At 36.5% G+C, this 24,670-nt stretch overlaps 4 protein-coding genes, 2 long non-coding RNA genes and 2 other non-coding genes across 10 annotated transcripts in view; 2 read left to right on the forward strand and 6 right to left on the reverse strand.

The window, feature by feature from the left end:
• Window positions 1-22: 22 nt before the first annotated feature.
• Window positions 23-6,215, reverse strand: LOC124439054. Its single transcript, XM_046989260.1, has 8 exons — window positions 6,118-6,215; window positions 5,112-5,182; window positions 4,651-4,758; window positions 3,645-3,845; window positions 2,996-3,190; window positions 2,265-2,519; window positions 1,120-1,254; window positions 23-570 (listed from the first exon to the last, which is right to left on the reverse strand). The coding sequence occupies exons 2-8, from the start codon at window positions 5,170-5,172 to the stop codon at window positions 227-229; spliced, it is 1,299 nt and encodes a 432-aa protein (XP_046845216.1). The 5' UTR covers window positions 5,173-5,182; window positions 6,118-6,215; the 3' UTR covers window positions 23-226.
• A 4,596-nt stretch (window positions 6,216-10,811) lies between these two features.
• Window positions 10,812-11,139, reverse strand: LOC124439192. 2 transcript variants are annotated; one of them, XR_006946307.1, is made up of 2 exons: window positions 10,915-11,139; window positions 10,812-10,878 (listed from the first exon to the last, which is right to left on the reverse strand). It is a non-coding gene; the product is annotated as an uncharacterized LOC124439192 (long non-coding RNA). The 2 variants fall into 2 exon arrangements; XR_006946306.1 differs by having other exon boundaries at window positions 10,812-10,842; window positions 10,915-11,008.
• Window positions 11,140-13,141: 2,002 nt separating this feature from the next.
• Window positions 13,142-13,213, forward strand: Trnap-ugg. Its single transcript has one exon. It is a non-coding gene; the product is annotated as a tRNA-Pro (tRNA).
• Window positions 13,214-13,371: 158 nt separating this feature from the next.
• Trnap-cgg lies at window positions 13,372-13,443 on the reverse strand. Its single transcript has one exon. It is a non-coding gene; the product is annotated as a tRNA-Pro (tRNA).
• An 882-nt stretch (window positions 13,444-14,325) lies between these two features.
• On the reverse strand, window positions 14,326-19,998 carry LOC124438036 (60S ribosomal protein L28-like). Its single transcript, XM_046988024.1, has 5 exons — window positions 19,981-19,998; window positions 19,463-19,567; window positions 19,255-19,312; window positions 17,009-17,074; window positions 14,326-14,585 (listed from the first exon to the last, which is right to left on the reverse strand). The coding sequence occupies exons 2-5, from the start codon at window positions 19,541-19,543 to the stop codon at window positions 14,377-14,379; spliced, it is 414 nt and encodes a 137-aa protein (XP_046843980.1). The 5' UTR covers window positions 19,544-19,567; window positions 19,981-19,998; the 3' UTR covers window positions 14,326-14,376.
• A 154-nt stretch (window positions 19,999-20,152) lies between these two features.
• LOC124438037 lies at window positions 20,153-23,559 on the reverse strand. Its single transcript, XR_006945951.1, has 2 exons — window positions 22,898-23,559; window positions 20,153-20,503 (listed from the first exon to the last, which is right to left on the reverse strand). It is a non-coding gene; the product is annotated as an uncharacterized LOC124438037 (long non-coding RNA).
• Window positions 21,749-24,567, forward strand: LOC124438035. Its single transcript, XM_046988022.1, has 2 exons — window positions 21,749-22,350; window positions 23,813-24,567. The coding sequence occupies exons 1-2, from the start codon at window positions 21,805-21,807 to the stop codon at window positions 24,023-24,025; spliced, it is 759 nt and encodes a 252-aa protein (XP_046843978.1). The 5' UTR covers window positions 21,749-21,804; the 3' UTR covers window positions 24,026-24,567.
• LOC124438034 (myomegalin-like) overlaps window positions 24,405-24,670 on the reverse strand; it is a 39,760-nt gene continuing 39,494 nt past the window's right edge. For both annotated transcript variants that reach the window (XM_046988021.1, XM_046988020.1), the window contains exon 51: window positions 24,405-24,610. In XM_046988021.1, the coding sequence (XP_046843977.1) occupies window positions 24,581-24,610 (30 nt within the window). In that variant the 3' untranslated portion in view covers window positions 24,405-24,580. The remainder of the gene's footprint in view (window positions 24,611-24,670) is intronic.

Here is a 24,670-nt window from a genome sequence, read left to right on the forward strand (position 1 = left end):
CGTATGTAACTTCAGACCAATAAATGAAAATTGCGGATTTATTAAAATAAAATTTACATACAATTTCTAAGACAAATATGGGTCTTTAATAGACACACAGCTAAAAGTTAAACATTCAACTCTCGTGAATATCATTCTAGTTTAGTTTGTTGTTGAACAAGTGTCGAATTGAGCTCCTTAGATAAGCTAATAGAGGTTGCCGAGGCAACGAGATTTGACAAATGCGTCAGTTGCCTCTTTGGTGTTTGAAGATTTTTCCACGTTTAAAAATGGTTTCCACCGTTTCCTGGGTGCTTTGTTTGCTTTGTTCGTCTTCCTGGGTGCTTAGTTTGCTTTGTTTGTCTTTGTGGTTGTTCGGCTCCGTGTGTCTGACATCCAGTGTGCCCACTTCCCTGTATCTGCCAGACAGGTTGCTCAATTCGTTGTGTCTGTCTTCCTGGTGGCTCAGTTCGTTGTGTCCGTTTTCCTGGTGGCTCAGTTCGTTGTATCCGTTTGCCTGGTGGCTCAGTTCCCTCTGTGTGCTATTCTGGTTGTTCATTATGCTGTGTGTGTCTACATGTTTTTGGTTGTCTACAGAAAGAAATCGCTGATAAATTCTTGTCTTAAAACTACACCAAATTCATCGCTCGTCCAATCCACAAACGTAAAAAATACGTGAAGTAGGAAAGGAAGCAAGCTAGGGAATTTTTTTCCGTGTAAACAGAATAAATTTTTAAATGAGTCTTTTCGACGTTCTGATATCTACTTATCATGGCTAGAACTCGTGGATAGACTACAGTAGCGTTGTCAGCCCGAAAGTTTTGGTCGTGTTACGTAAACATCAGAACTTGGTTATTCATTTCTTTAAACATATTCTGTTTTCGCATATTCAGAAAAATTTGCCCAGAAGAAATCACCAAGAGGATTGGGTGCGTCACTGATTCTGCTAGCACCAATCCTTGCTAACGGGAAAATCGATTTCCCTCGTTGAAAATTAACTGTACTTTTACGGCTTTTACTCGGGCTAATATATCTCTGCAATATTATCCCATCGCTCCAAATGATTTGGTGGAGGAGGGAGGGGTGCGACAGCGCATACAGCCACTTGCAGACAAATCTTATCGACATCGACAATATTACCGCTAACAAAGATAGCCTCGTGTATCAAAGATCCAGGCGGAGTTGCAGTCGTCGTCCGAGGATCAAGTATTGTATAAGCTGTCACGTTAGTTGGAACGCCAGTAGTTGGTTGTACAGTAGAAGCAACAGCTCCATCTAGAAAAATGAAGAAAAATTGACATGATTTCACTAAGTTAACGGGTTCACTAAATTAAAGGTTTTACTTACGAACTTAAAGGTTTTGCTTACGAACTTAAAGGTTTTACTAAGTTAAAGGTTTTGTTTATGAACTTAAAGGTTTTACTAAGTTAAAGGTTTTGTTTATGAACTTAAAGGTTTTACTAAGTTAAAGGTTTTGTTTATGAACTTAAAGGTTTTACTTACGAACTTAAAGGTTTTACTTACGAACTTAAAGGTTTTACTTACGAACTTAAAGGTTTTACTTACGAACTTAAAGGTTTTACTTACGAACTTAAAGGTTTTACGAACTTAAAGGTTTTACTTACGAACTTAAAGGTTTTACTAAGTTAAAGGTTTTACTTACGAACTTAAAGGTTTTACTAAGTTAAAGGTTTTGTTTATGAACTTAAAGGTTTTACTAAGTTAAAGGTTTTACTTACGAACTTAAAGGTTTTACTAAGTTAAAGGTTTTACTTACGAACTTAAAGGTTTTACTAAGTTAAAGGTTTTACTTACGAACTTAAAGGTTTTACTAAGTTAAAGGTTTTACTTACGAACTTAAAGGTTTTACTTACGAACTTAAAGGTTTTACTTACGAACTTAAAGGTTTTACTGAGTTAAAGGTTTTGTTTACGAACTTAGAGGTTTTACTAAGTTAAACGTTTTGTTTACGAACTTAGAGGCTTTACTAAATTATAGGTTTGACTTAGTTCTATAGGTTTCACGTAGTTGAAATGTTTCACTAAGTCAAAATTGTTACTACATTGTACATTGGAAAAAGTTGTACACACTAATTGGTTTGATTCATGGATATGGCAGAATGGGTGATGTGATATTAAAAAAACCCACTGGCAACAAGTATTGTACAAAATAGTATTGATCTTATCATGAATATTTTTGTTCGGTAGCGAAACATTAAGTTGTCGATGTCTAAACCTGCATGCAATATGCTAAGAAACATGCCGACGAGTGGTCGCTCTGCTTACTGTTGAATGAGCATTTGTTGAACATCTCTGTGATTTCGTTTTTCGTCACAGGGTAGTTATATATACGGAACTCGTCGACGAATCCTAACACGGGACGGTAGTTTTTGTGATCGCCTATTCCCACGCGCATGTTCCAGTCAAGTGACAAAAATCCACCGTACTCGTTGACGGACATATTTTTCAACTCATCGTTCACATAAATCTTTGCTTTGCCAATAATACCGTCATATGTACCGGCCACGTGAAACCATTCACCTGGAAATGAATACAATTAAAATGCTTAGCAAGTTACAGATTGAAATGTCCATATTTCTCATGCAAGATTCAAAGTTCATGGTTCTAAAGCAAGATTCAAAGTTCATGGTTCTCAAGCAAGATTCAAAGTTCATGGTTCTAAAGCAAGATTCAAAGTTCATGGTTCTCAAGCAAGATTCAAAGTTCATGGTTCTCAAGCAAGATTCAAAGTTCATGGTTCTCAAGCAAGATTCAAAGTTCATGGTTCTCAAGCAAGATTCAAAGTTCATGGTTCTCAAGCAAGATTCAAAGTTCATGGTTCTCAAGCAAGATTCAAAGTTCATAGTTCTCATATAAGATTCAATGTCTATAGTTCTCATATAAGATTCAGTGTCTATAGTTCTAATATAAGATTCAATATCGATAGTTCTCATGCAATATTTAATGTCCACAACATATGCTTCAACTGCGGTTAAATTCATTTTCAACTGACATACTTTGCTTGATAATGCCACCAATTGCTTCGACACTAAACACCGTTGCCTGTGTCTCATTGCGATGAAACCAACGGACATTACCATCGTTGATCTCCAAATGATACTGACCGCACTCGTGGCTGCTGCCGATCGTATCAAAGATCGAATGACTACCAGGCAGCTCAATGATTCGAACCCAGGCTGCGATCGTGACACCTGGAGAGGAAAAGGTATAGAGAGCTTATCGTTAAAATGATTAACAGCATTTCGAATGCTCTAAAAAAGGTAGTGGCGTACAGGGTGGTCGCTCAACGTTAATTGGTGATGAGAGGGTGTGCATTCATTTATTCAACTGTGCCAGACTGATTTATTTTCAAAGTGTCTTTCAAAAGAAATCAATTGGGCACAACTAAATATAGGAATATCCCCACCTCACCCCCAATTGATGTTCGACGGCCATGTATGACATTTTTATCTCGAACAAGGAATCTGGCAAACATGCTATCGACGGATGAAATGGTAAAAATAAAACCAAATAAAAACTAGGAAGCATATGAATTTCAGAATTGTTAGATGAAACAGTTGTCTATTTTTCTTCTTAGGTTAATGTGTTTGACAAAATGACCACGTGGTGCTCACGGTTTGAATTGAAAAGTGGAGGCGAACCTACCGGTATGGGGTTTGAATTGAAAAGTGTCACCATGAAACAAGATATCACCAGAGTACAGATAAGCAGCGTTACCACAACCTTTGAAATTCACCAATAGTAGACCTCTCTCACGGAAACCATCGTTACCATTCATTGATTTGTCCTTGATATTCGTACCAGTTTCAGGTTGGTCTTCGAAATCGAGGTAACACACTAGTTTTTCTAAAATATTAAATACGTTCTTAGGAAATTACAGTTTGATTCACCAACAGTGCCACTATCGGAAATGACCGATTTCTATCGACACCGGAACGTTTTCTGCAAAGAAGCGGCACTGTTTCATTGAGATCATGCCTAATCGTGGTTTGAACAAGCTCACCACCAACCCACTCTTTCACATACATCCCAAACGAACTGAGTGCTCCGCTGTCAGCACTCAAGTAAATGAAGAAGCCACCTCGCTTGTTTACTCCTGCTGTCATTTTTCTCTTTACTTAATGTAAAAACAACAGATCTCTGAACAAATGAACGATGACAATGTACTGAAATTTACATGGCAGGACTGAGACATGCGGCCTGGCTACTGAGACATGCGGCCTGGCTACGTTACTGTCTTCTGTCCAGGACATCCCAAATTTGTAACTCAATAAAGTTGTATAAAATGCACAATCATTGAGCAGACAACGATTTCATAAGATATAAAATAAAACATAATCCGAAAAAGGACATCTTGTAAACTTAAATTCAAGTTATTAAATAAGACAATTAAAAGTCTAATAACTTTAATTTCTTGAATTTAAGTTTACAAGATGTCTTTTTTCGGATTATGTTTTATTTTAAATGCTCAATGGTTATTGAAATTGTTACTTTTGTAATACATTATTCAGTCGACCCAAGCCCCAATCCCTCGGACAAACTTAAATATTCCAAGACAATAAGCTCCTTGAGTTACAACTTTCGAATCATGACGACAGTGAACACGAACCGGCAAAACTAATATGTTCCATACTAATTTTATAGAACCTACTTTCCGTCGAAGACGTTCGAGTGTCGATGTCCATTACAGCTGGCACCGCTTGGGGAACTTCACCTCGTCTATATTTTGATTTGAAATTGTTTTTCCTACACGATCCAGCTGTGGAAAAAGAAAAATATTTCCGTAAAACACGACAAGATGGTTGGTAGAACTACCTGTGCTTCGAGTGAGCAAATGAAATGAGTAATAGGAAGACATGTTTCTGATGGTTCATTGAGCACATGAGGTGACCTCTCATTGCACTTTGGATAATTGCGCAAGATGAGTTTATAGTCAGTTTATTTCTACTGGAATACAGATTTAATTTGGTAATTTAACCACCATGGGTGCAAAACATTATTGTACACCGTTATTATTAAGTGTGTAAAAATCGGTTTGCAATGAAATGACAGTAAAAGAAATGGAAAAGAGATTGCTTGGGAACGTTTTACAACGGAAAGTCTACGTCTTACCTTCTAAAGAATTTATATATAGGAACAAAAGTAATAGCCCCGCTCGCTGAAAGTCTGTCATTGTGTCCTCTCTACGTGTAAAGATCAGTTGAAAAGTTACCAGTCAATGTTATGATATTTTAGTACAATACTGGATCCAGGATTACATCATTGGATCGCTGATGGATCCTGGATCAGAATATTGGAGCACTGGATTATCATGTGTCAGTTAACTAGATCACAAGTGGGTTTATAATTATTTTGGATCGCTTGCTGATTCTAGAATGGAGGAATTTCTTGTCAACAGAATAGGCCGATGTAAAGGCAGTAGAATTATGTAGAAAAGTAGATGTCTTTCATAACCGAAGTTTTGGATAATCATTTAGAAAACCGTGTGAAAATGGATGTGTCACTATTCGGACACAAAATACAGTTTGTTATGGAAGAGGAGGATTTGAGATACATTTTAATTGACAGTTGCTTTTGCTGTTTTTCATCGTTGTTATGTCTGGACGACAAATAAGATCTTGTACACATTTTACAGCTAGAGCAACCGACGGTCTTTCCTGTTGGAACGCAAAAAGGAAAACGCAAAATGCACAGTTACAAGCAGTTCTTTCAATATTCGAGTACATGGAAAACGTTGCTTGCTCAGCTGTGCCGATGTGTCACAAGTTTACACATTTGTAAAATATTTTCTTTGTCTTTGCTTTTGCGCTTTATTACTCGAGTTTTGTCACTTGAAACTACAATTAATTCAATGGAGTCTGTTTTAAGTGTAGCAATGCTTTATTTAACTCCGTTGATACGTAGATCATACGACACACTTTGGAAATGTATTTTTGCCAAACATTTCAAAGATGCCAATTTTAATGAAAGGATAAACGATACGGCTCGATGTTTCGAACTTATTCATCTGTTACAAAACTAGTGAAGCTTGAAAGCGAACAAAGTTTGAACATCTCACCTCCCAGTTCATAAAGTAACACCGAATAAACCGCTCTTGACGTTGTCTTTTGAAACTCACCTAGCAGCCAGTGAAGAGTACCTCGAATCCAGAGAGTTTTTTCGTAAATTCTCTTCTGCGATCCTGTGGGACAGGTGAAAGCGATGATCTTTCTTCGACGTATTACGCCAGGCAAATTGTTGAATTCTGACACCAGAGCAACAATGCAACGCATCCCTGCACAAAATTAGTAACTAATTAGACTTGTCCCCTACAAATACTATACAAGGCAAAACGAAGGCGTCTCGCAATCAACCTGTTGCGAAGTCAACGATGCGAATTAGGACCTGTATAATGACTATCAGAGTTTGTCTCTGACTTTACCAGGACTGTCAAAGAATATACGCGCAATTCAAGAAAACAACTTAAAACATCATCTTCGTTTTCACGTCACGTGACTCTACCGTAGGACCAATTAGATGTGACAAACAGTGACGTCGTGAAAACACGGAAAATATTATTTTCCAGTTCACAACTTCAAAACTCTTCCATACTACGAAGATTTGAATGTAATTTAAATGTAAAAGTACATATAAAAGTTATAACTATATTCAATATCGTATCATTTAAAATTATAGTATACTCACAAAGTTTACTTTTGCGTGCACAGTATGGAAGAAAAGAGATTACATGCATCATTGGAAATTTATATTTCTTAATTGTTATAAGGCTATTTGCCGAAACGTTTGTAGGTAGTAGAAGTTCCTTTAACTTGTGGTTATCATTGACGAAAATAGTTAAGAATAAAACAATTCTTTTTCTATACACAAAGTTGGACTTAAAGGTAGACATAAAGGTAAACATGCAAAGGTAGACACGCAAAGGTAAACATAAAGGTAGACATAAAGGTAGACATATAGGGTAGACATAAAGGTAAACATGAAGGTAGACATAAAGGTAAATATAAAGGTAGACATAAAGGTAAATATAAAGGTAAACATGAAGGTAGACATAAAGGTAGACACTAAGGTAAACATAAAGGATAGACATAAAGGTAGACATAACGGTAGACATAAAGGTAAATATAAAGGTAGACATAAAGGTAGACATAAAGGTAGATATAAAGGTAGGCATAAAGGTAAACATGGTAAACATAAAGGTAGACATAAAGGTAGACATAAAGGATAGACATAAAGGTAGACATTAAGGTAAACATAAATGTAAATATAAAGGTAGACATAAAGGTAGACATAAAGGTAAACATGAAGGTGACATAGGTAGACACATAAGGTAAACATAAAGGATGACAAAGGTAGACAAAGGTAGACATAAAGGTAACAAGGTAGACATAAAGGACATAAACATAAAGGGTAGACATAAAGGTAAAATAAAGGTAAACATAAAGAGACATAAAGTTAGACAAGACAGGTAGACAAAGGTAGACATAAAGGTAAAAATAAAGGTAAACATAAAGGTAGACATAAAGGTAGACTAAAGGTAAACATAAAGGATAGACATAGGTACATAGGTAGACATAAAGGTAAATATAAAGGTACACATAAAGGTAAACATAAAGGTACACATAAAGGTAAACATAAAGGTAGACATAAAGGTAGACATAAAGGTAGACATAAAGGTAGATATTAGCGTAGACATAAACATAAACCCATGTCTTATGTCTTAATTGTTAAGCCTGGTTCACATGAGTGAAATATGCACAAGCTATAACAATAGGCAATCAACGAAGTAGGTGAAATACGATAAGATATAAGCTCAAGGATAAAGAAAAGAGTAAAGCATGATCTAAAAGAAGAATAAAAGAATATTTAAATAAAATTTTTTTGTATTTGGCAAACAAAATAAAAGCCTTATCGTTCAAGCTTATGATCAGACACGTGTAAACCAAGCACAAGGTTATGTCTAAATAATTAGCAACAAGCCTACATAAAAGTACCGCTGGATTCAGATTTGTGAATTAAGAGAACAACAGCAAGTGCAATGGCTGAAAGAGTGAGAAATGGAAGTACACAAGAAAAAGAGAAATAATTGATTGACGCTTTTAACATTTCTCGAAAACTGACGATGACTTGGGCGATGAACAGGTCGAGAGCAAGCCGAAATATTTACCGATATTTATGAGACCACATGTAGTAGAACTATTTTGTCAAGCTTTGAAGTGACTCTCAACAAAACGTTTTTTACACGCAAGCTTTCAGTGCTGAGTTACAACGACGTCCTCCAAGAAAGCTATTTATCAGTGGATATAACACACCATATTTAAACATATGAAAGGCATGCTGTTTATGTTGAAGTTATCACATCTACCAGTTCTTGTAAAACACCGTCATGACTGTATAATGTGTTTTCAAAGAACAATTAATTTGTTTCACGTCGACAGTATTTAGAGATGAATATGAATATAATATTTGAACATCGAGAAGGTATGGCCGAGTAAAGGGGATAAAGACTGCCATAAAATATGCTGTCAAAAAAGAAGAAATGTAATCGTTTTTGTACTGGACCATATCTACTCAAATATTCACGGCATTTCCGTGCCAAAATGGTCAACGTCTATCCGACGAATGGATTTGTAATAAAATCGAAAATTTACAGTTTCTATATCTGCGTCTTGTTTTAGTGATATATATGGTATTCTCAACACGTATATTGTACAGCTGCTGAAACAAATCTGTACCGGATCACCTTGGTGAAATATTGGACAGAGAAAAAAATTTTGCAGACATACTTTCTTCGACGTCTCAAGAGAGAATAGATCCCATGGCTAAAACTAAATGATGATGTTCTACAACGAAATGCTTTTCGATTTATTTATAGTGTTTTTGTGAAAATATCAATGGTTTGAAAGTCGATGCTACAAATGTTTGGTTTGTTGTTTCTTTACGAAATAATTTTTTTTTATTATACTTCAAGCATCTATTATGGTAAATGGACTAAATTTTCTAACTGTTTTCACTGTTTCAACGCACACACTGGTCGAGTGTTGTAGAGTGAGGTTTCTCAGGTGGATATGTGGGGTTCGAACCCTTCGAGGGACAGTTGGATGTTGGATATGGTGGGTTGAGCATAAAAGACTTGCAATGAACGAGTACTGTGAAAGTCAAGAGCAAAGTAAGGGGAGATAAAGGGCATAGTAGTGTACAAATGTTGTACAAACGTCAATTCTATTGTTGGTTTCTTCGACAATGGAATGCGATACTTACTATATGTTCAAAAGATAATCGCAAATAAAAAAAAGAAAAGAGGGTCAGATGCAAAAATTTTGCCCTAAAAAAATTAAGTGTTTTGATCAAATTTTTCTATGATTTCCCGAAGGAAGTCATTTTTTAATTGTCAGGAAACATAGGGCAAACCGAACACCCTTTCACATCCCCTTCTAACCTTAACCATGCACTCAACCCTCAATCAACAACCCGAACTGAAGACGACACCGGAACGAACCAAGGACCTCGTGCATGGTTAAGATGTGATGCGAGAGAGATGTGATGCCGAAAACATATCAAGTACTTGGAAAGAACAGCATTTATTGCCTTTTATTACATGAGGCTTTAGTTTGTAACGTGTTTTGAAAATATGCCTTCGACGGCATCATAGAAATTGTAGAACTCTTAAGACAAGGACTTTCTCATCGCACTCTAAGCAATAAATGCTTTACTGTGAAGAAACAAGAGGAGTAAAGTAAGTCCAATGGCATCCATTGACATGTGGTGAATTTGGGTCGTGACGCGAATGTCCTTAATCAATTTTGTCATTCAAGAGTATCGTGAAGAGACTATATCACACCAATAACAATAGTTCATGCATTTTAACATCAAAGACTATGGTCCATGCATTTCACACCAAAGACTATAGTCCATGCATTTTCACACCAAAAAATGACCAAAAACATTAGTTCATGCATGTTCATCAATTTTTACACCAAAGACAACATTTCATGAATTTTCACACCGACTATAATTCATGAATTATAACACCAAAGAATATAATTCACGCATTTTCACACCAAAGACTATAGTCCATGCATTTTCACACCAAAGACTATAGTCCAACCATTTTAACACCAAAGACTATAGTTCATGCATTTTCACACCAAAGACTACAATTTACGCATTTTCACAGCAAAGACTATACTTCATGTATATTCACGCAAGGGACTATAGTTCATGCATTTTCACACCAAAGACTACAATTTACGCATTTTCACAGCAAAGACTATACTTCATGCATATTCACGCAAGGGACTATAGTTCATGAATTTTCACAGCAAAGACTATACTTCATGCATATTCACGCGTTGAGGTTAGGTGAGGATGTGAAAGGGCGTTCGGTTTGCCCTCTGCTTCCTGACTATTAAAAAATTACTTCCTTCGACAAATCATAGAAAAATTTGATCAAAAGACTTAATTATTTTAGGGCAAAATTTTTGCGACAGACCTACTTTTCTTTTTTTTTATTTGCGATTTTTTTCTGATAATATACTAAGTGTCGCATTCCATTGTCGAAAAACCAACAATATGCTTTGCTCTTTTCTTTATCCTTGAGCTTATGTCAATGCGTATTTCACCTGCTTCGTTGATTGCCTATTGTTATAGCTTGTGCATATTTCACTCATGTGAGCCAGGCTTAAAACACAAGACATGGGTTTATGTTTATGTCTACGCTAATATCTACCTTTATACGTTAATATTTACCTTTATGTCTATCTTTATGTTTACCTTTATGTCTACCCTATATGTCTACCTTTATGTCTACCTTTATGTCTACCTTTATGTCTACCTTTATGTCTACCTTTATGTTTACCTTTATGTTTACCTTTATGTCTACCTTTATGTCTACCTTTATGTTTACCTTTTTATGCACCTTTATGTGTACCTTTATGTGTACCTTTATGTCTACCTTTATGTCTACCTTTATGTCTACCTTTATGTTTACCTTTATGTTTACCTTTATGTCTACCTTTATGTCTACTTTTATGTTTACCTTTTTATGCACCTTTATGTGTACCTTTATGTCTACCTTTGTGTCTACCTTTATGTTTACCTTTATGTTTACCTTTATGTTTACCTTTATATCTACCTTTATATTCACCTTTTAACTTGACATTAAAAAAAACACATAAGTAGACACAAAGATACACATAAAGTTTAAAACAAAGATAAACACAAAGGTAGACATAAAAGTAGACAAAGAAAGACACAAAGGTAGACATGAACGTTGACATTAAAAAAACACATAGGTAGACACAAAGATAGACATAAAGGTAGAAACGAAGATAAAAACGGACTTGGACGATTTATTCCATATCGTTCGTTCACCGTGTAAATCAAAATTTTCAATTGATGATGCAAGCAACACTATCACATGAATAGCAACGAGTCGACAGTTGAGCCACCTTACGAAATGTGTTGGCAATAACTGGCCAATGATGTGGACATTCGATCCGTTGCCTAGTCGCTTACAACAGAGGTTAAATTCATAATAGCCGTACGTTTTCAATCACGCATGCGCGTAGCCTACAAAAATACGTTTTGACCTGCTGACTTTCAATAGCAATAACTGGTGGTGCCAGTAAGACCATTGTTTCTTCTCCAATGTGTTGGTGAACATTGGATTTAATGAAAATTGAAGCCCTCTGCCAAATCAACGACCTCAAAAGAAAAGTTTCAAAGAAAAAGGCGATCGTCTATTCACAAAGGTAAAAACAAAACGAGTGTTTGACCTTTATCAGGTCCAGTTCCTCACTTAAAACCATTTAGTCACAGATATTTTCAATGATCGATGAGTTCGCTGGCAAGAGCACAGCGATATTCTAAGCTTGTGGAACACATAAGTCACGAGACAGAAGCGGGAACACATAAGTCACGAGAACAGGAACACATAAGTCACGAGACAGAAACGTTGTTGCAGGAACAAAGACTGTGAGAGAAAACAGCCAACACAATGCTGCTAACAAATAATAAATCGTTCTGGTGATGTTTATATTTTTGAAAAAGCTCTTTTAATTGATAGAAAATGAAAGAAATTCTCGTTCTTGCTATCTTCTTGGCACATTTCACACATGCGCAAGATAGTACCGTCACACCGTACGGAGCACGGAGCCTGTTTTCCCGTCGCATGCTCATTGGTGAAACTTGTCCAGATTGTAAAGATATGCGGTGCCCAGGTAGAGTGAAGAAGTGCTCCTTTGGAATACTGCGTGATTCTTGTAACTGCTGCAACATATGCGCCCGCGGTGAAGGTGAAGTTTGTGGAGGGAAATTTTACATACACGGCAAATGTGCACACAATGGCCATTGCGATTTGAGAACTGCGACAATGAATAATCCTGTTGGAGTGTGTGTGAACATGGCGTCCAAATGAACATTGTATATTTTATGCTAATCACTCTCTTAAAAGAAGAAATTCGTTTATAACCGCTTTTAAAGCATTTTTAACGTATGTAACATTGTATAAATGAACACAAAGAAGCGTGTAAAAAACTTTTAACTCTTTATAGAGGACGCTCCACGTAGTGTTTTTTTTTTCAAGAGAAAGGAGTTTAGTTGTTTGTAGTCAGTTTTAGTGATAATAATTATCAATGTTCTAGGGACACTCAGTCTTCTGTCCCAAAACTCTTAATTAACTCACCATATTCATAAATTTATAAGTTTGTGTGGACCGACTTCTTTAACATATTTCACAAGTGTCCCCACCTGCACACACACTTATGAAACAAATACACACTGAATAAAGTCTTATTAAATAAACAAAAGTTAGCACTGTGTTAACATTGACATTTATACAAGCAATACATGCATGGCAGAGAAATGAAAAAAGAAAAAGGCTTCCACCGCACTTTATCTTAACATTTTTGTCTCGACCGAACTAGTGTAGTACTAGTATTTACAGTAAAAATAAAACCACGTCACACTGAAAACAAGCATAAAAAGGAGAAGATTCCGACAAATAAAGTCATCTTGAAATTCAAGTTTTGAAATATAAGAGACATAAATATAATTGCAAATTTTCGGCTGTATTTCAAAATCTTCAGCGCAACTTTACGCCTCTCGTTTTAAAACACATTAATTACCACGACAACTCAGGTGATGGCTCAGTGGTCTAGTGGTATGATTCTCGCTTTGGGTGCGAGAGGCCGCGGGTTCGATTCCCGCCTGAGCCCCCATTTTTACGTATTTCTTTAAATTTTTATTTCCCGTCAAGACATACCCCAAATGTCCATCTTTGTTTATCTTTAAAACACCCATTAACAATAAATTGGTAAAAAATTAGTCACACACATTGAAATGGTAATAAAAACATAATAAAAATCTTCATAGGGGGCTCAGGCGGGAATCGAACCCGCGGCCTCGCGCACCCGAAGCGCGAATCATACCACTAGACCACTGAGCCAAGACAGCAAATGATGTAAATTAAGCTTTTTAACATACAATATACTAAAATTAGCCTGCAAAGCACTTGGTTTAAGTATTGCGGCCAATGATTCAACAATGATATTCTTTCGTCGCGTTAAGCCTTATCAGCCATTAACTTTACAAAATTTTACTACTTGATATTCTTTCATGCACTCTATCCTCACATGTGCACGGGAGAACTCTTTTAAATTAGACTATAATATGGACTAACCTGACTTTATAATATAGACCAGGCTTCGACGAGGCTTCGGTTTGCGATATCCATTACTACCTGGTCCACAGCAACTGTGCAGAATGTTTTCAATGGCCACCATGTTCTTTTAATAAAATAAACGGTTGAATATTCATTGTAATGTCGACTTGTCGTGTTACTCGTGTACTAACCTTTACTGGCGTAGTCATTGTAAATTTCTTGTAGTTTTCCCAATTTGGCCATTTTCAACCAATTTTACCGACGAATACCAGACCGTTATGTATTGAGCCATGAAACAATTTATCTATTTCTTCCGTAGCATCGAAAAGCAATTCTAAAATTCGAAAACCTCCGCCCAAAAATACAAAATAGAACTCGTCCGAAATTTTAATCAGTGCACGTTGCGCACTTTATGCAAATAAGATACAAAGCAACATCAGTATGTAGCGCTTTACTTTGCCATGTACGAAACGATAGGAAAAAAGCAATTGAGAAAAGCAATCTAATAGAAACAGCAAATGGCTGTTTGCGTGCTGCTTCAGTACGAACATGGTACGAACGCGCATTTCTAAAATCAAAACGTCGTCACAATGAAAAAAAACATTTCCAGGCGTATCATATCCAAATCTAAAAAAGCCTACTCGTATTGCTTCAAAAAACACTTTCTTTAAGTAAGCAGACAAATCATTTATTTGTAGTTCTTACAATGAATACAATCTAGGTTTGCTTCTTGCGGGTACGTCGCTTCTGGACGACAGCTGTGGGTCTTTGACTTCGCAGCAGCGCGGCCGCACGACGGACGGCCGCATCTTCCAGGTCGCTACGATAGTGACTCTTACCACAGGCATTTCGTATGCATTTCAATGTAGCACGGCTGTTACAGCTCAATTTGGTTGAAACCAAATTCGAGCCTGGCTTATTGTGACCTAAATGAAAGATGTTAAGTTGAAATGAGAGCAATTGGTAAATGAGAAACATTGCCTGTACGTAGGCTGTAAAATTTGGTGGTCATTGTGCTGACAGTTAAGAAAACTGGGAATGAATAAGGAAACGGTAGGATGTACTCACTTGCGAAGCCAGTTCGCTTATTTAGTTCTGCTATGTACAGTTTTACGCGTTCGCTCACGGTGAAAACAATTTCTGAGGAAAAGAATGATGATAATGGTCCGAAATCTAAATAGCGGAACTGCTGGGTTGGCTTCGTTACTTTACTATGAATGGACTACTGGGCTAGCTTCGTTACTTTACTATGAATGGACTACTGGGCTAGCTTCGTTACTTTACTATGGATCGACTGCTGGGCTAGCTTCGCTACTTTACTATGGATGGACTACTGGGCTAGCTTCGTTACTTTACTATGAATGGACTGCTGGGCTAGCTTCGTTACTTTACTATGGATCGACTGCTGGGCTAGCTTCGTTACTTTACTATGGATCGACTGCTGGGCTGGCTTCGCTACTTTACTATGGATCGACTGCTGGGCTGGCTTCGCTACTTTACTATGGATCGACTGCTGGGCTGGCTTCGCTACTTTACTATGGATGGACTGCTGTGCTGGCTTCGCTACTTTACTATGAATGGACTACTGGGCTAGCTTCGTTACTTTACTATGGATCGACTGCTGGGATGGCTTCGCTACTTTACTATGGATCGACTGCTGGGCTGGCTTCGCTACTTTACTATGAATGGACTACTGGGCTAGCTTCGCTACTTTACTATGGATCGACTGCTGGGCTGGCTTCGCTACTTTACTATGGATTGACTGCTGGGCTGGCTTCGTTACTTTACTATGAATGGACTACTGGGCTAGCTTCGTTACTTTACTATGGATTGACTGCTGGGCTGGCTTCGCTATTTTACTATGGATGGACTGCTGGGCTGGCTTCGTTACTTTACTATGAATGGACTACTGGGCTATCTTCGCTACTTTACTATGGATGGACTGCTGGGCTAGCTTGGCTACTTTACTATGGATGGACTGCTGGGCTAGCTTCGTTACTTTACTATGGATGGACTGCTGGGTTAGCTTTACTACTTTACTATGGATGGACTGCTGGGCTGGCTTCGCTACTTTACTATGGATGGACTGCTGGGCTAGCTTCGCTACTTTACTATAGATGGACTGCTGGGTCAGCTTCGCTACTTTACTATGGATGGACTTTCGCAATTAACAAGGAAAAGATGGGCTAAGAATTTTAAAAAACAAACTTTGCCCTAATGAGCAATACCGCATTTATTTAGATGCCAGATGTTTCGTCAATAAAATGTATTTTGACTATTGCGCTGCATTATATCTTAACTATCAAGATATCATCAGACAATATTAAATCGTAAACAATATTGAATAGCTCAATGATAGTTGGGGCACGTTGAACTACATTGATGAATATTAATGAAACACATGGCAATGGGATAGGAGGGGATAAGTACGATTTACAAAGCATGTACACATATGTACAGAACTAACAAAACGAAATTCGAACAACTGAAGACCAACGGAGTTTCCTTTGAAGTTGAGATTTTTCATTTTTGTTATTGAAAAAATGCCATAGTGGATGGATGAGGAGTTAGTACAGTAGTCTGAACAAGAAGTTAATGATTGTAGAAGTGCGTTCTGTAGAAGGTGTAAAAGTATGAGTGATTTTGATTTTTAAACAGTTTTTCAGTCAGCGGAGTAACACCCAAATGTTCTGAATTTCAAGAAAAGTGCATAAATTGGCGAGTGGTTAGACTTTCATACAACGCAAAACAGCACTCACACTTGAAAGAGTGAACTTGACTGGACTTTAGAATCTCAGCATCGGATGCTAGGAGGGGAGTGGGCAGAGATATTGAAATTTATATAAATTATCCTTTGACGCTCTCTGTTCAAAATTTCAAATTGTCATTCGACTCATATTGCCACTGCACCCCCCAAAAAATGTCTAGTCCCCCCCTCAAAAAAATTGTCTAGTCTGTCTTTACTCAGTCTTCAAACAAAGAAAAGGCTAGAAATTTGTTAAATGGACAGAGAAACCTTGTTTCACCATACCTGAAAACAGCACGACAAAGAAGGCTGATTTGGTTTTAGTTGGAGTGACTGCAATCTTGTCAATGGAAAGCCAAAATAAAAATTTCCATATTGTATGCAGTCTAATGTTTTATGAGGTCTTTACAGCTATGACGAAACATTGCAGGTGATTTTGATGAATAATCTTTCGTTATAATTGTTTTTGAAAGGCTCTTCTTAAAGCACTCTGCGATGCTTTAATCTTCCAACTCCCCCTCCCCCCAATATGTTTTCTTGGTAACTATTCACTGAGAATGAAAAAGTGCTGATGGAATTAAACTAATAAACAACTAAGATTACCTCTCTTTTTCTTCGTCACAAGTATCACACCTTTACCATCAGAACTGGCCTCAATACCAACAACCTAAAAACAAAATAACATCAAAAAAAACACGCAACATGAAACGAAGTTTGAAAAGTTAAAACGTGATGAAGTTAATCATATAATCAAGTTTGTGGACAATATCAACGAAAGGTAGCTATTTGAAAAGTTACAAACTAACATTTGACGTGCTGCAATGTGTTATTACGTGTTTCAATAATCATTTTAGTACATGTTGCACCTCTAATGAGCAACCAGTAACAACACAGAGAATTGCACAAAAGACGAGATACGTTGTAGCGCCAATCTGACTTCAATCAATTTTTTCATTTGCCTATCACTTGCCCTTTTTTACAGTTTAGAATGCCTGAAACATGATTTCCACAATTCAAATTGTTTAATCATCAAGTGCTCATGTTTGTGCACAAGCTTGTCTAGTTCTATGCATCAAAAGTCTATGCAATATGACGTTTGCAAGGTCAGCAGTATTGTGATCCAAATCTTGTCATTTCTCAATCAACAATATCTCATGATGATTTTACACAAGATTGTGGCTGTCGTACCTGGTGTTTGGTACACAAAAGCATGATTTTGTAAAAAAACAAAAGTAATTGAATTAAATCATTACACATAAGTTCTAATGGGAAAAATGAGAATCCTCTTCTAGTTGGCGTTTATTCAAAATACCGACACACTAGCTAAAATCAACAGCTACATGTTTACATTTACATGTAGATTGTCTATAATAGTGGTGTCTTGAGAATGGCTATCAGAGATAGTATTGCACCCATGATATTATTTAAAACCTTAGTATTGTCAATACTAACATCAACAGTCCTTCTTGGGACTACATACCAGGGTTTGAATTAGCACATCACAATTTGCAAATTACAAGCCAATTTTGTGCATTAGCAAATCAAAGACGAATAAATTACGAATTGAAATTTGAAAAAATACAGTTAAAGCTTACTGTAGACATTCTTTAAATGGAGAGTTATTAAAACTATAATTTAGTACGGGTGCCATTTATGCTTTGTCTGTTCAGTAACAAATGCTCCTTCAAAATATCGTTAAGCAGAACATGTGAAGTATAGCACAGTACACTTTGTCAGATTCAGTGTAGTTGATACTGACACTGAATATTTTGATGTAAACAAGTTAGCAATAATACGTTTAACATTCAACATATAATTTTCTGGTGTGTTATGTTAATGAGTCAACTATAAATGTTACGTGGATATAGACAGTGGTAAAATGTGGTAGAAGGTTTTATTGCAAAACTTTCCACTACTGTTTTGCGAATTTGAACATAGGCATGTATGAGCAACCTTATAGCTAGGAGCGAATTTTGAAATTTCAGTTTTGAAGTTATAAAAGTTTGAATCAAACCCTGCATACTGCACTAACATGGAGGATCTACATCTACAAACATATGACAATACCAGGTCATGGTCTGAATTATTGCTAAAAATTGCTTTGCAACTTTTTTTTGTAATTTTTCATTTAGCCCCCTCTCCCTTTTGTGGAAGGATTAGAGTTTCTTCTGCATTGAATTAAGCAAGCAGACATCCTTCATCACCAATCCTTGCTGAGGTTTAAGTTGATGCAAACTCAAACAATTTTGTAGGATAGCATTTCATTTTGGCTAGCATATGAGTGAATTAGTACAATAGATGTTTATGATTTCAACTAAGATTGAAAATCTTAAGTTTCATATTACAACTGAAAACATTGTGTTTAACGACAAAAAGTATTATCCACTTCTAAATTATGCAAACTAGGAGCAATTAATTAAAATGATCTGTTGACATATTTTAACCCAACAGTGATGGTTGCAAAAGGATATGAGCTCAGCTTTCACAGCAATGTAAACAGAAATGTTTTCTGTAAGCAAATTTATCTTTCATTATCTAAATGAGCTTTTAAACTTTGGCAAAAATATCTTCGCATTGTTTTGCAAATGTTAATAGTGCTTTGCAATTTGGGCAGCTTAAATTTGGGCCTTGCAGGTTCAGACCATTCACATCAAACTCTACAGTTCCAATTGTCGATTTCATTGAGCTCTGAAACCTCTTCTAGGGTTCAATTAAATCGTAGAAAACTGCAATCATTTTTCGTTATCCCTTTCTCATGATAACAAAAAATGAATCCTTCTGTGTAAAATGGGACACAATAACTTTTAAGCAAAACTTCAAAATAACCCTAAATACTTGTGGAACTAACCTTTTGTTAACAAGACCATTGTACTTGAAAGCATTTTTTCCAGTCAAATTATTGGGTTCCTGTGGAAGAATTGCATTTGGGTCATTTTAATTTGAACATAAATATAATTTGACAATGAATATGTTCATCGAAGAGTAGGAAAAACTGGTAGCAAATTTTCTCACATTTACATGAAGTAGTCAATATTTGACATAAGAATTGCACGGTACCTTAGTAAATGTGTTTCCCAAGTTTTTGACAAGAAACGAGGAGTTGTTCCTGATTATGGACCATTGCAAACTTGCAGACATTGTGCTGTGATGTAAATTATCTCCCTAAAGATAAAAGCACATGCTAAAATCCTATAAGAAAGACTAGAGTATTGTTCAGGTAAATATGTCCAAAAATATGAACAGTTGTGTAATGTTGAGCATCTTCGCCATTAAAATTCAAATTTCCATTCAAAGATGATAAAATGACGCCACTTCACAAATATCTTCAAATTAACAAAATCCGTTACACAATTTAACACAAACAGTCAAGAGTGATGGAGACGTTATATGCTTGTTTGGCAGTGGGAAATTCAAAATACGTTAATTCAAGTTTCTTTAAGGATTTTTTACAGCAAATTTTCGATATTTCATAACTATACAACATTATTTAGACGTATCTTTCATAAATTGAGGGCATTTCAAGTTCTTTGGGATGGAAAAAGAGAGAATTTCTTCGGAAAAACTGTAATTCATACCTACTCAAGTTCAAAAGCACGAGTAAAAGAATTGACATGGAATGCGCATGTGCAACGTCACAAAAAAAGTGTGACGACCACTGGTGACGACATCTGAGGTCACTGAACCAATGCACTGAACGCAACTGAACAGCTATATGACCCGTGCCGTTATTCTTCTTTTTCTTGGTGGTTAGTTAAAGCAAATATTCTGCCTCAAGCTCCATAAATTTCTGTCCAATGTATTGCCTTGTCTCAAACTAACTTCATGCACTCTTTCATTACATATTTAATCTGGGTTTCTTACCCGGCAGTCCTAAGCCCGACATCTTGTCTACCTTCATACTCATTATTCCAACAGTGTACATGATTAAGCCAACTATTCCTGGCCTCCCTTACTCTGTCTTTAAAACACCTGACATGTGATGTGCTGAACTGCCGATTCTAAAATTTCTGATTCTTTCTAACCATGTCGAACTGCTATACCGTGCTGTTTCCTCTATACGTTAGCGATTTGTGCGTTTCAGAGTTACCCGTTTGAATGCTATGCTATAGGAACAGATATTTTTTATCAGCTGTGTGAAATTTTTAGTCGTTAGTCCTAAGCCTCTTGTCGAAGAGGAAGATTGACTTTTCAAAAAAATATGATACTTTGCCAGAAAACCACGACAAGTAATTTACACAGGAACTTCAATTATGAATAACTACTTCATAATACGTGGAATTACAATGAATACGAAACAAAGACAACTGCGTTTTTTCTCAAGGATTTTCCGTTCTCAAATGAGAAAAACACCTTCCCACACTCATGAAATGCTTGCTATCGCACGTGTGAAAAAAACTACATCCACTACGACAAAAATGAAAAAATTTTGGAGAAATTGCCTAAAGGATGTTTTACGGTGTGGGTATCTTCAACTGAAGACAATTTGTTCAATAAGACTTTTTTTTTTATTCATCATCTCAATGACAAATTAACGTAGGATGGAAGTTTTAACGAAAATGTACTTTTCAAAGGCAGGATTTTGAAATGCGTTAATGAACTGAAAACAAGCAAATTAATTCTAGTAATCGCACAAGATTGAAGTAAAACATTTTCTTTGAGAGAATAAAATTCCTGGAGTAAAGATCTGCGCACTTGAGCTTGCAGTCGGAAGAGAGCTTCTGGTGTTAGAGAGTAACGGTTGGAACGGTAGATTTAGATGTTTAGAGTAGCCTTCCATTTACTTGAAATTACTTCCTGTTTCATCAAATATTGCTTTCGCATTCTTACATTCTTACTCAATGACTGGCTAACGTCTAATTATGACGACAATGCATTATTTATGCAACTGCCACGTCCAACTCTGTTTCGTTTATCTTACTCTTTATTACGTTTATCTCAATCCGACACGTACATTTATAACACAACATTACATTATACGCGCCTTATAAATCGCACGCATGAAATTTTTGCTTCAAAAATTTTGCATGTTAAATCCTAGGGTAAACATTCGTAAACATTAAACAGTTCTGAACATTTTGGGATTAAATGTATGAATAATTTTGTTGAACTTCCGAGTGAACTCCCAGTTTTTGGTAAGCCGTTGCAGCAGGCGAAATTAAATAGGCGAGATAGAATCTTCATCGTTGTAAGTTGTTGAGTATTCTTGATCTAAAATGAGCTGTTTTTTTCGTCGAATGTCGAATCGATGATAACAAGGGCTTTGGTTCACCAAACAAACACTACGGGTGTGTCGTGTTGCCACTTGTATCACGAGAACACACCGGAAATCTTACTATCTCAATGTCATGCACTATTATATATGAACATAGAACAGTGCGACATTAGTGCACAGACTAACGATGAAGGAAACATCACAGAGCTCGCAGGAGAGAGCAATTCTAAAAGCAAGTTTCGTGAAAAACGAAGTTTTGTTCATCATGCAGTCAAAGAAGCGCAAGTTAAATTTCAGCGAAGAGTGTCTTTACTATTGCATGAAGTGCGTAGAACAAAGCACAGAAAACATTATGGGCTATGACATAGACTTCGACTTCAGAACGGCGCTACCGATTGACGCCAATTTTTTGGAAAAAGCGCAAAAAGTGTGCATGGTGTGCGAGCACTTCCAGATAATAAATCCGGGCTTGTTCGACCATCTTCAGGAAAAACTAAAGATGCCCTTGCAAACAAAACGTTCGGTATGCCATGCACTCTCGTGCTTAAAGACAGGACTTTTTAGGGATGGCATAACATGGGCCAAAGTAATAGCGTTCTACGCTTTCATCAGTGCGCTGGTGGTCGAGTGTATCACAAAGGGTAATTGTCAATATATAGTGAACATCATATACGCTGTGAAGCAATTTATCGATGGTGAATTGGTACCGTGGATAAAAGAAAACGAAGGATGGGTAAGCTACAGTCTGTATTATTTAGCCACACAAGCTCAATACCCGAGAAACCGTTTACATATAATGATTAAGCAACGTGATGAAAAGTATCAATCGACGCCAAGTATTTCGAGTTTACATTTCGATTATCAACACCATTGACGAGACAAGCGATAAAGGAACGATTGCACTTACAACCTTTCAACATCATCATAATTTCAAGGAAAACATTTTAAGTTTCGAGAAACGAATGAAGTTTTCGAAATGAAAGAAATTACTCAAAACTAAAGAAGTTTCGTCATGCTCGATTATCCTCCAGCGCCAAAACGTACACAAGTGGTTTCGTTTTAACTCGAAATCTTATAATAACACGGGTTTCACAACTAATGCATAGACATGAATCACACAGCCCAGTCTAAATTCAAAACAATTGCAAAGGAAACAAAATAAAAGTTTCGATAAAATTTGCTAGATTCTCATATTAATGTGAGCATTATCACATGCAAGAGTAATCACTAATCAGTAGCAATTTTTCAAAAATTTCAAGTTTCGTAATGCGATGACACACATCACTTTCACAAACTCCCACTGAACAACGGGAGCAGTGGTTCGTTTAGTCACGTCTAAGTACAATTCAAAAGTTTAAATATTTACATCGCAGCCGTAGATATGTATACTACACGGGTCGCGTATGCAAATATAATTTGACGCAATATAAAGACAATATGCCGCCATATTGAACTTTATATTATGCCAAGATGACGCAATGGATATTGATTAATTTTCGTGGAAAAGTTCGCATAGGTGTTTACGATCGTGCTTTAACAAAGCCGCTCCGTTTCAACTGCGCAAGGCCAAGTGTAGAAAGTAATTTTTGTGTTGTTTAACACGCGCTTGTGTCAAACTGTGAGATTTGAATATCGTTTCTGAAGATCTGTGGTTCGTGTCTATAGGACTTAGAGTAATATTCTTCTAATGCACTCCAAAACTCCTGATTACGGTTAAATATATCACTTCTTTACAACAAATTTCTCATTTGAGTGGGATTGTTCAATATGGCGTTGCATCAAATTAGTCAGCTTCAAATTTTAGCATCCGTTGAATTTACATACATAATTGTCGTACAAAATTTACTGCTGACAAGGAACAAAATGAAAAAGTAAGAAACTATATCCGGTGCAACATATTGGTGTTTTTCGTAAGTCCAACTAACCGATCACGAAAAGATTGTGTAATCGTATTTATGATAGTTCATACACATTAAACTTGTTATTTATTTGGAAAAGGATCATCTAGGACACAAAAGTGAAGTATCGGTCCAATCTTGCATGAAATACAATGCTTCGCCTACGCTCAATGTGATGGCTAAAACAAGCAACCAAGCCCAGATTACCTGCAGATTATGATAACAAAATGCATTATCTATTACCATAAAAAAGCTATCGTTAATCTGGTTTAACTTTTACTGTTTTACATTTCATAGGATCACATGTTGTATCAATTTCGGTCGTTGGACATAACAAAACGCGATAAAGACTTTGATCACGACGGCCTGATGAAGAAAACAAGCACGTTCGTTGGACAAAATGTCTTGAAAATGGCACGAAGCTTTAGTGACGCACTTGTCACGGGCATCTGTGTCTTATTCAAAAACATTGACGATAGCCAGGAACTGCCCGAGAGCACGTATTTTTAAAATTTTAACGAAAATTACGAAACCCGAAAAACTTTACAATAATCTTCTTCAAAGAATCAAAGAATTTGGGAATTCACTTCCTTAAAGGAAACCTTCCCGCAGAGAACGGTGAACGGACCTTTCTTAATTAAGCTGCGGGAGATTATATACTGGCCAAAAGGGAAGTACATGATCGTGGTTTTCTAAATTTAAACATGAAGATCGCGGATGGCCAACAAACAATACGCAACCGAAGCTAGACGACATGATAGTACAGACTAACCATATTCTTTTCTTAGCGCGTCACACTTACATCGTCTAGCCGGTGTCGGACTCTTAAATAAGACACAACTAATTTTCTCTTGTATATAAACGTTCCCAATATGTACATACGAAGTGATGAGGTCATATCAACATTATTAATATCACATATATCCCCGTATACGTACGTAAAGAACTTAAAATTTAACTGTAGAATCGTAAATATTTCTCTCGTGTAAGAACATTATATATGTATTAATATCGTATTGCCAACAGACAGCAACGACAAATTTCATTTCTCACGTTCTCGACTTACTAGTTTCCATTCCTCGAGCTCAAACGATCCTACAAAAGGTCCGTAGTTAGCGAATATAAATGATTGTTGTGTCAATATCATCGAGAGTT

Source organism: Xenia sp. Carnegie-2017, unplaced genomic scaffold, assembly GCF_021976095.1.
Source record: "Xenia sp. Carnegie-2017 unplaced genomic scaffold, XeniaSp_v1 HiC_scaffold_19, whole genome shotgun sequence".
Classification (NCBI taxonomy): Eukaryota; Metazoa; Cnidaria; class Anthozoa; order Malacalcyonacea; family Xeniidae; genus Xenia; species Xenia sp. Carnegie-2017.

What these genes read in the sequence shown, in the direction of transcription:
- LOC124439054 (XM_046989260.1), bottom strand. Translation starts at nt 5,172, where the DNA reads ATGACAGACTTTCAGCGAGCGGGGCTATTACTTTTGTTCCTATATATA. An exon ending in TCAATTCAAACCCCATACCG is followed by an intron (nt 3,191 to 3,644) that starts GTAGGTTCGCCT and finishes TTTCCTCTCCAG; the next exon opens with GTGTCACGATCGCAGCCTGG. An exon ending in CAACAAATGCTCATTCAACA is followed by an intron (nt 1,255 to 2,264) that starts GTAAGCAGAGCG and finishes TCATTTTTCTAG; the next exon opens with ATGGAGCTGTTGCTTCTACT.
- LOC124438036 (XM_046988024.1), bottom strand. Translation starts at nt 19,543, where the DNA reads ATGTCTGCAAGTTTGCAATGGTCCATAATCAGGAACAACTCCTCGTTT. An exon ending in CAATGGTCTTGTTAACAAAA is followed by an intron (nt 17,075 to 19,254) that starts GGTTAGTTCCAC and finishes TATTTTGTTTTT; the next exon opens with AGGTTGTTGGTATTGAGGCC. An exon ending in TGTGACGAAGAAAAAGAGAG is followed by an intron (nt 14,586 to 17,008) that starts GTAATCTTAGTT and finishes TCTTTCATTTAG; the next exon opens with GTCACAATAAGCCAGGCTCG.
- LOC124438035 (XM_046988022.1), top strand. Translation starts at nt 21,805, where the DNA reads ATGAAGGAAACATCACAGAGCTCGCAGGAGAGAGCAATTCTAAAAGCA. An exon ending in TAAAAGAAAACGAAGGATGG is followed by an intron (nt 22,351 to 23,812) that starts GTAAGCTACAGT and finishes TACATTTCATAG; the next exon opens with GATCACATGTTGTATCAATT.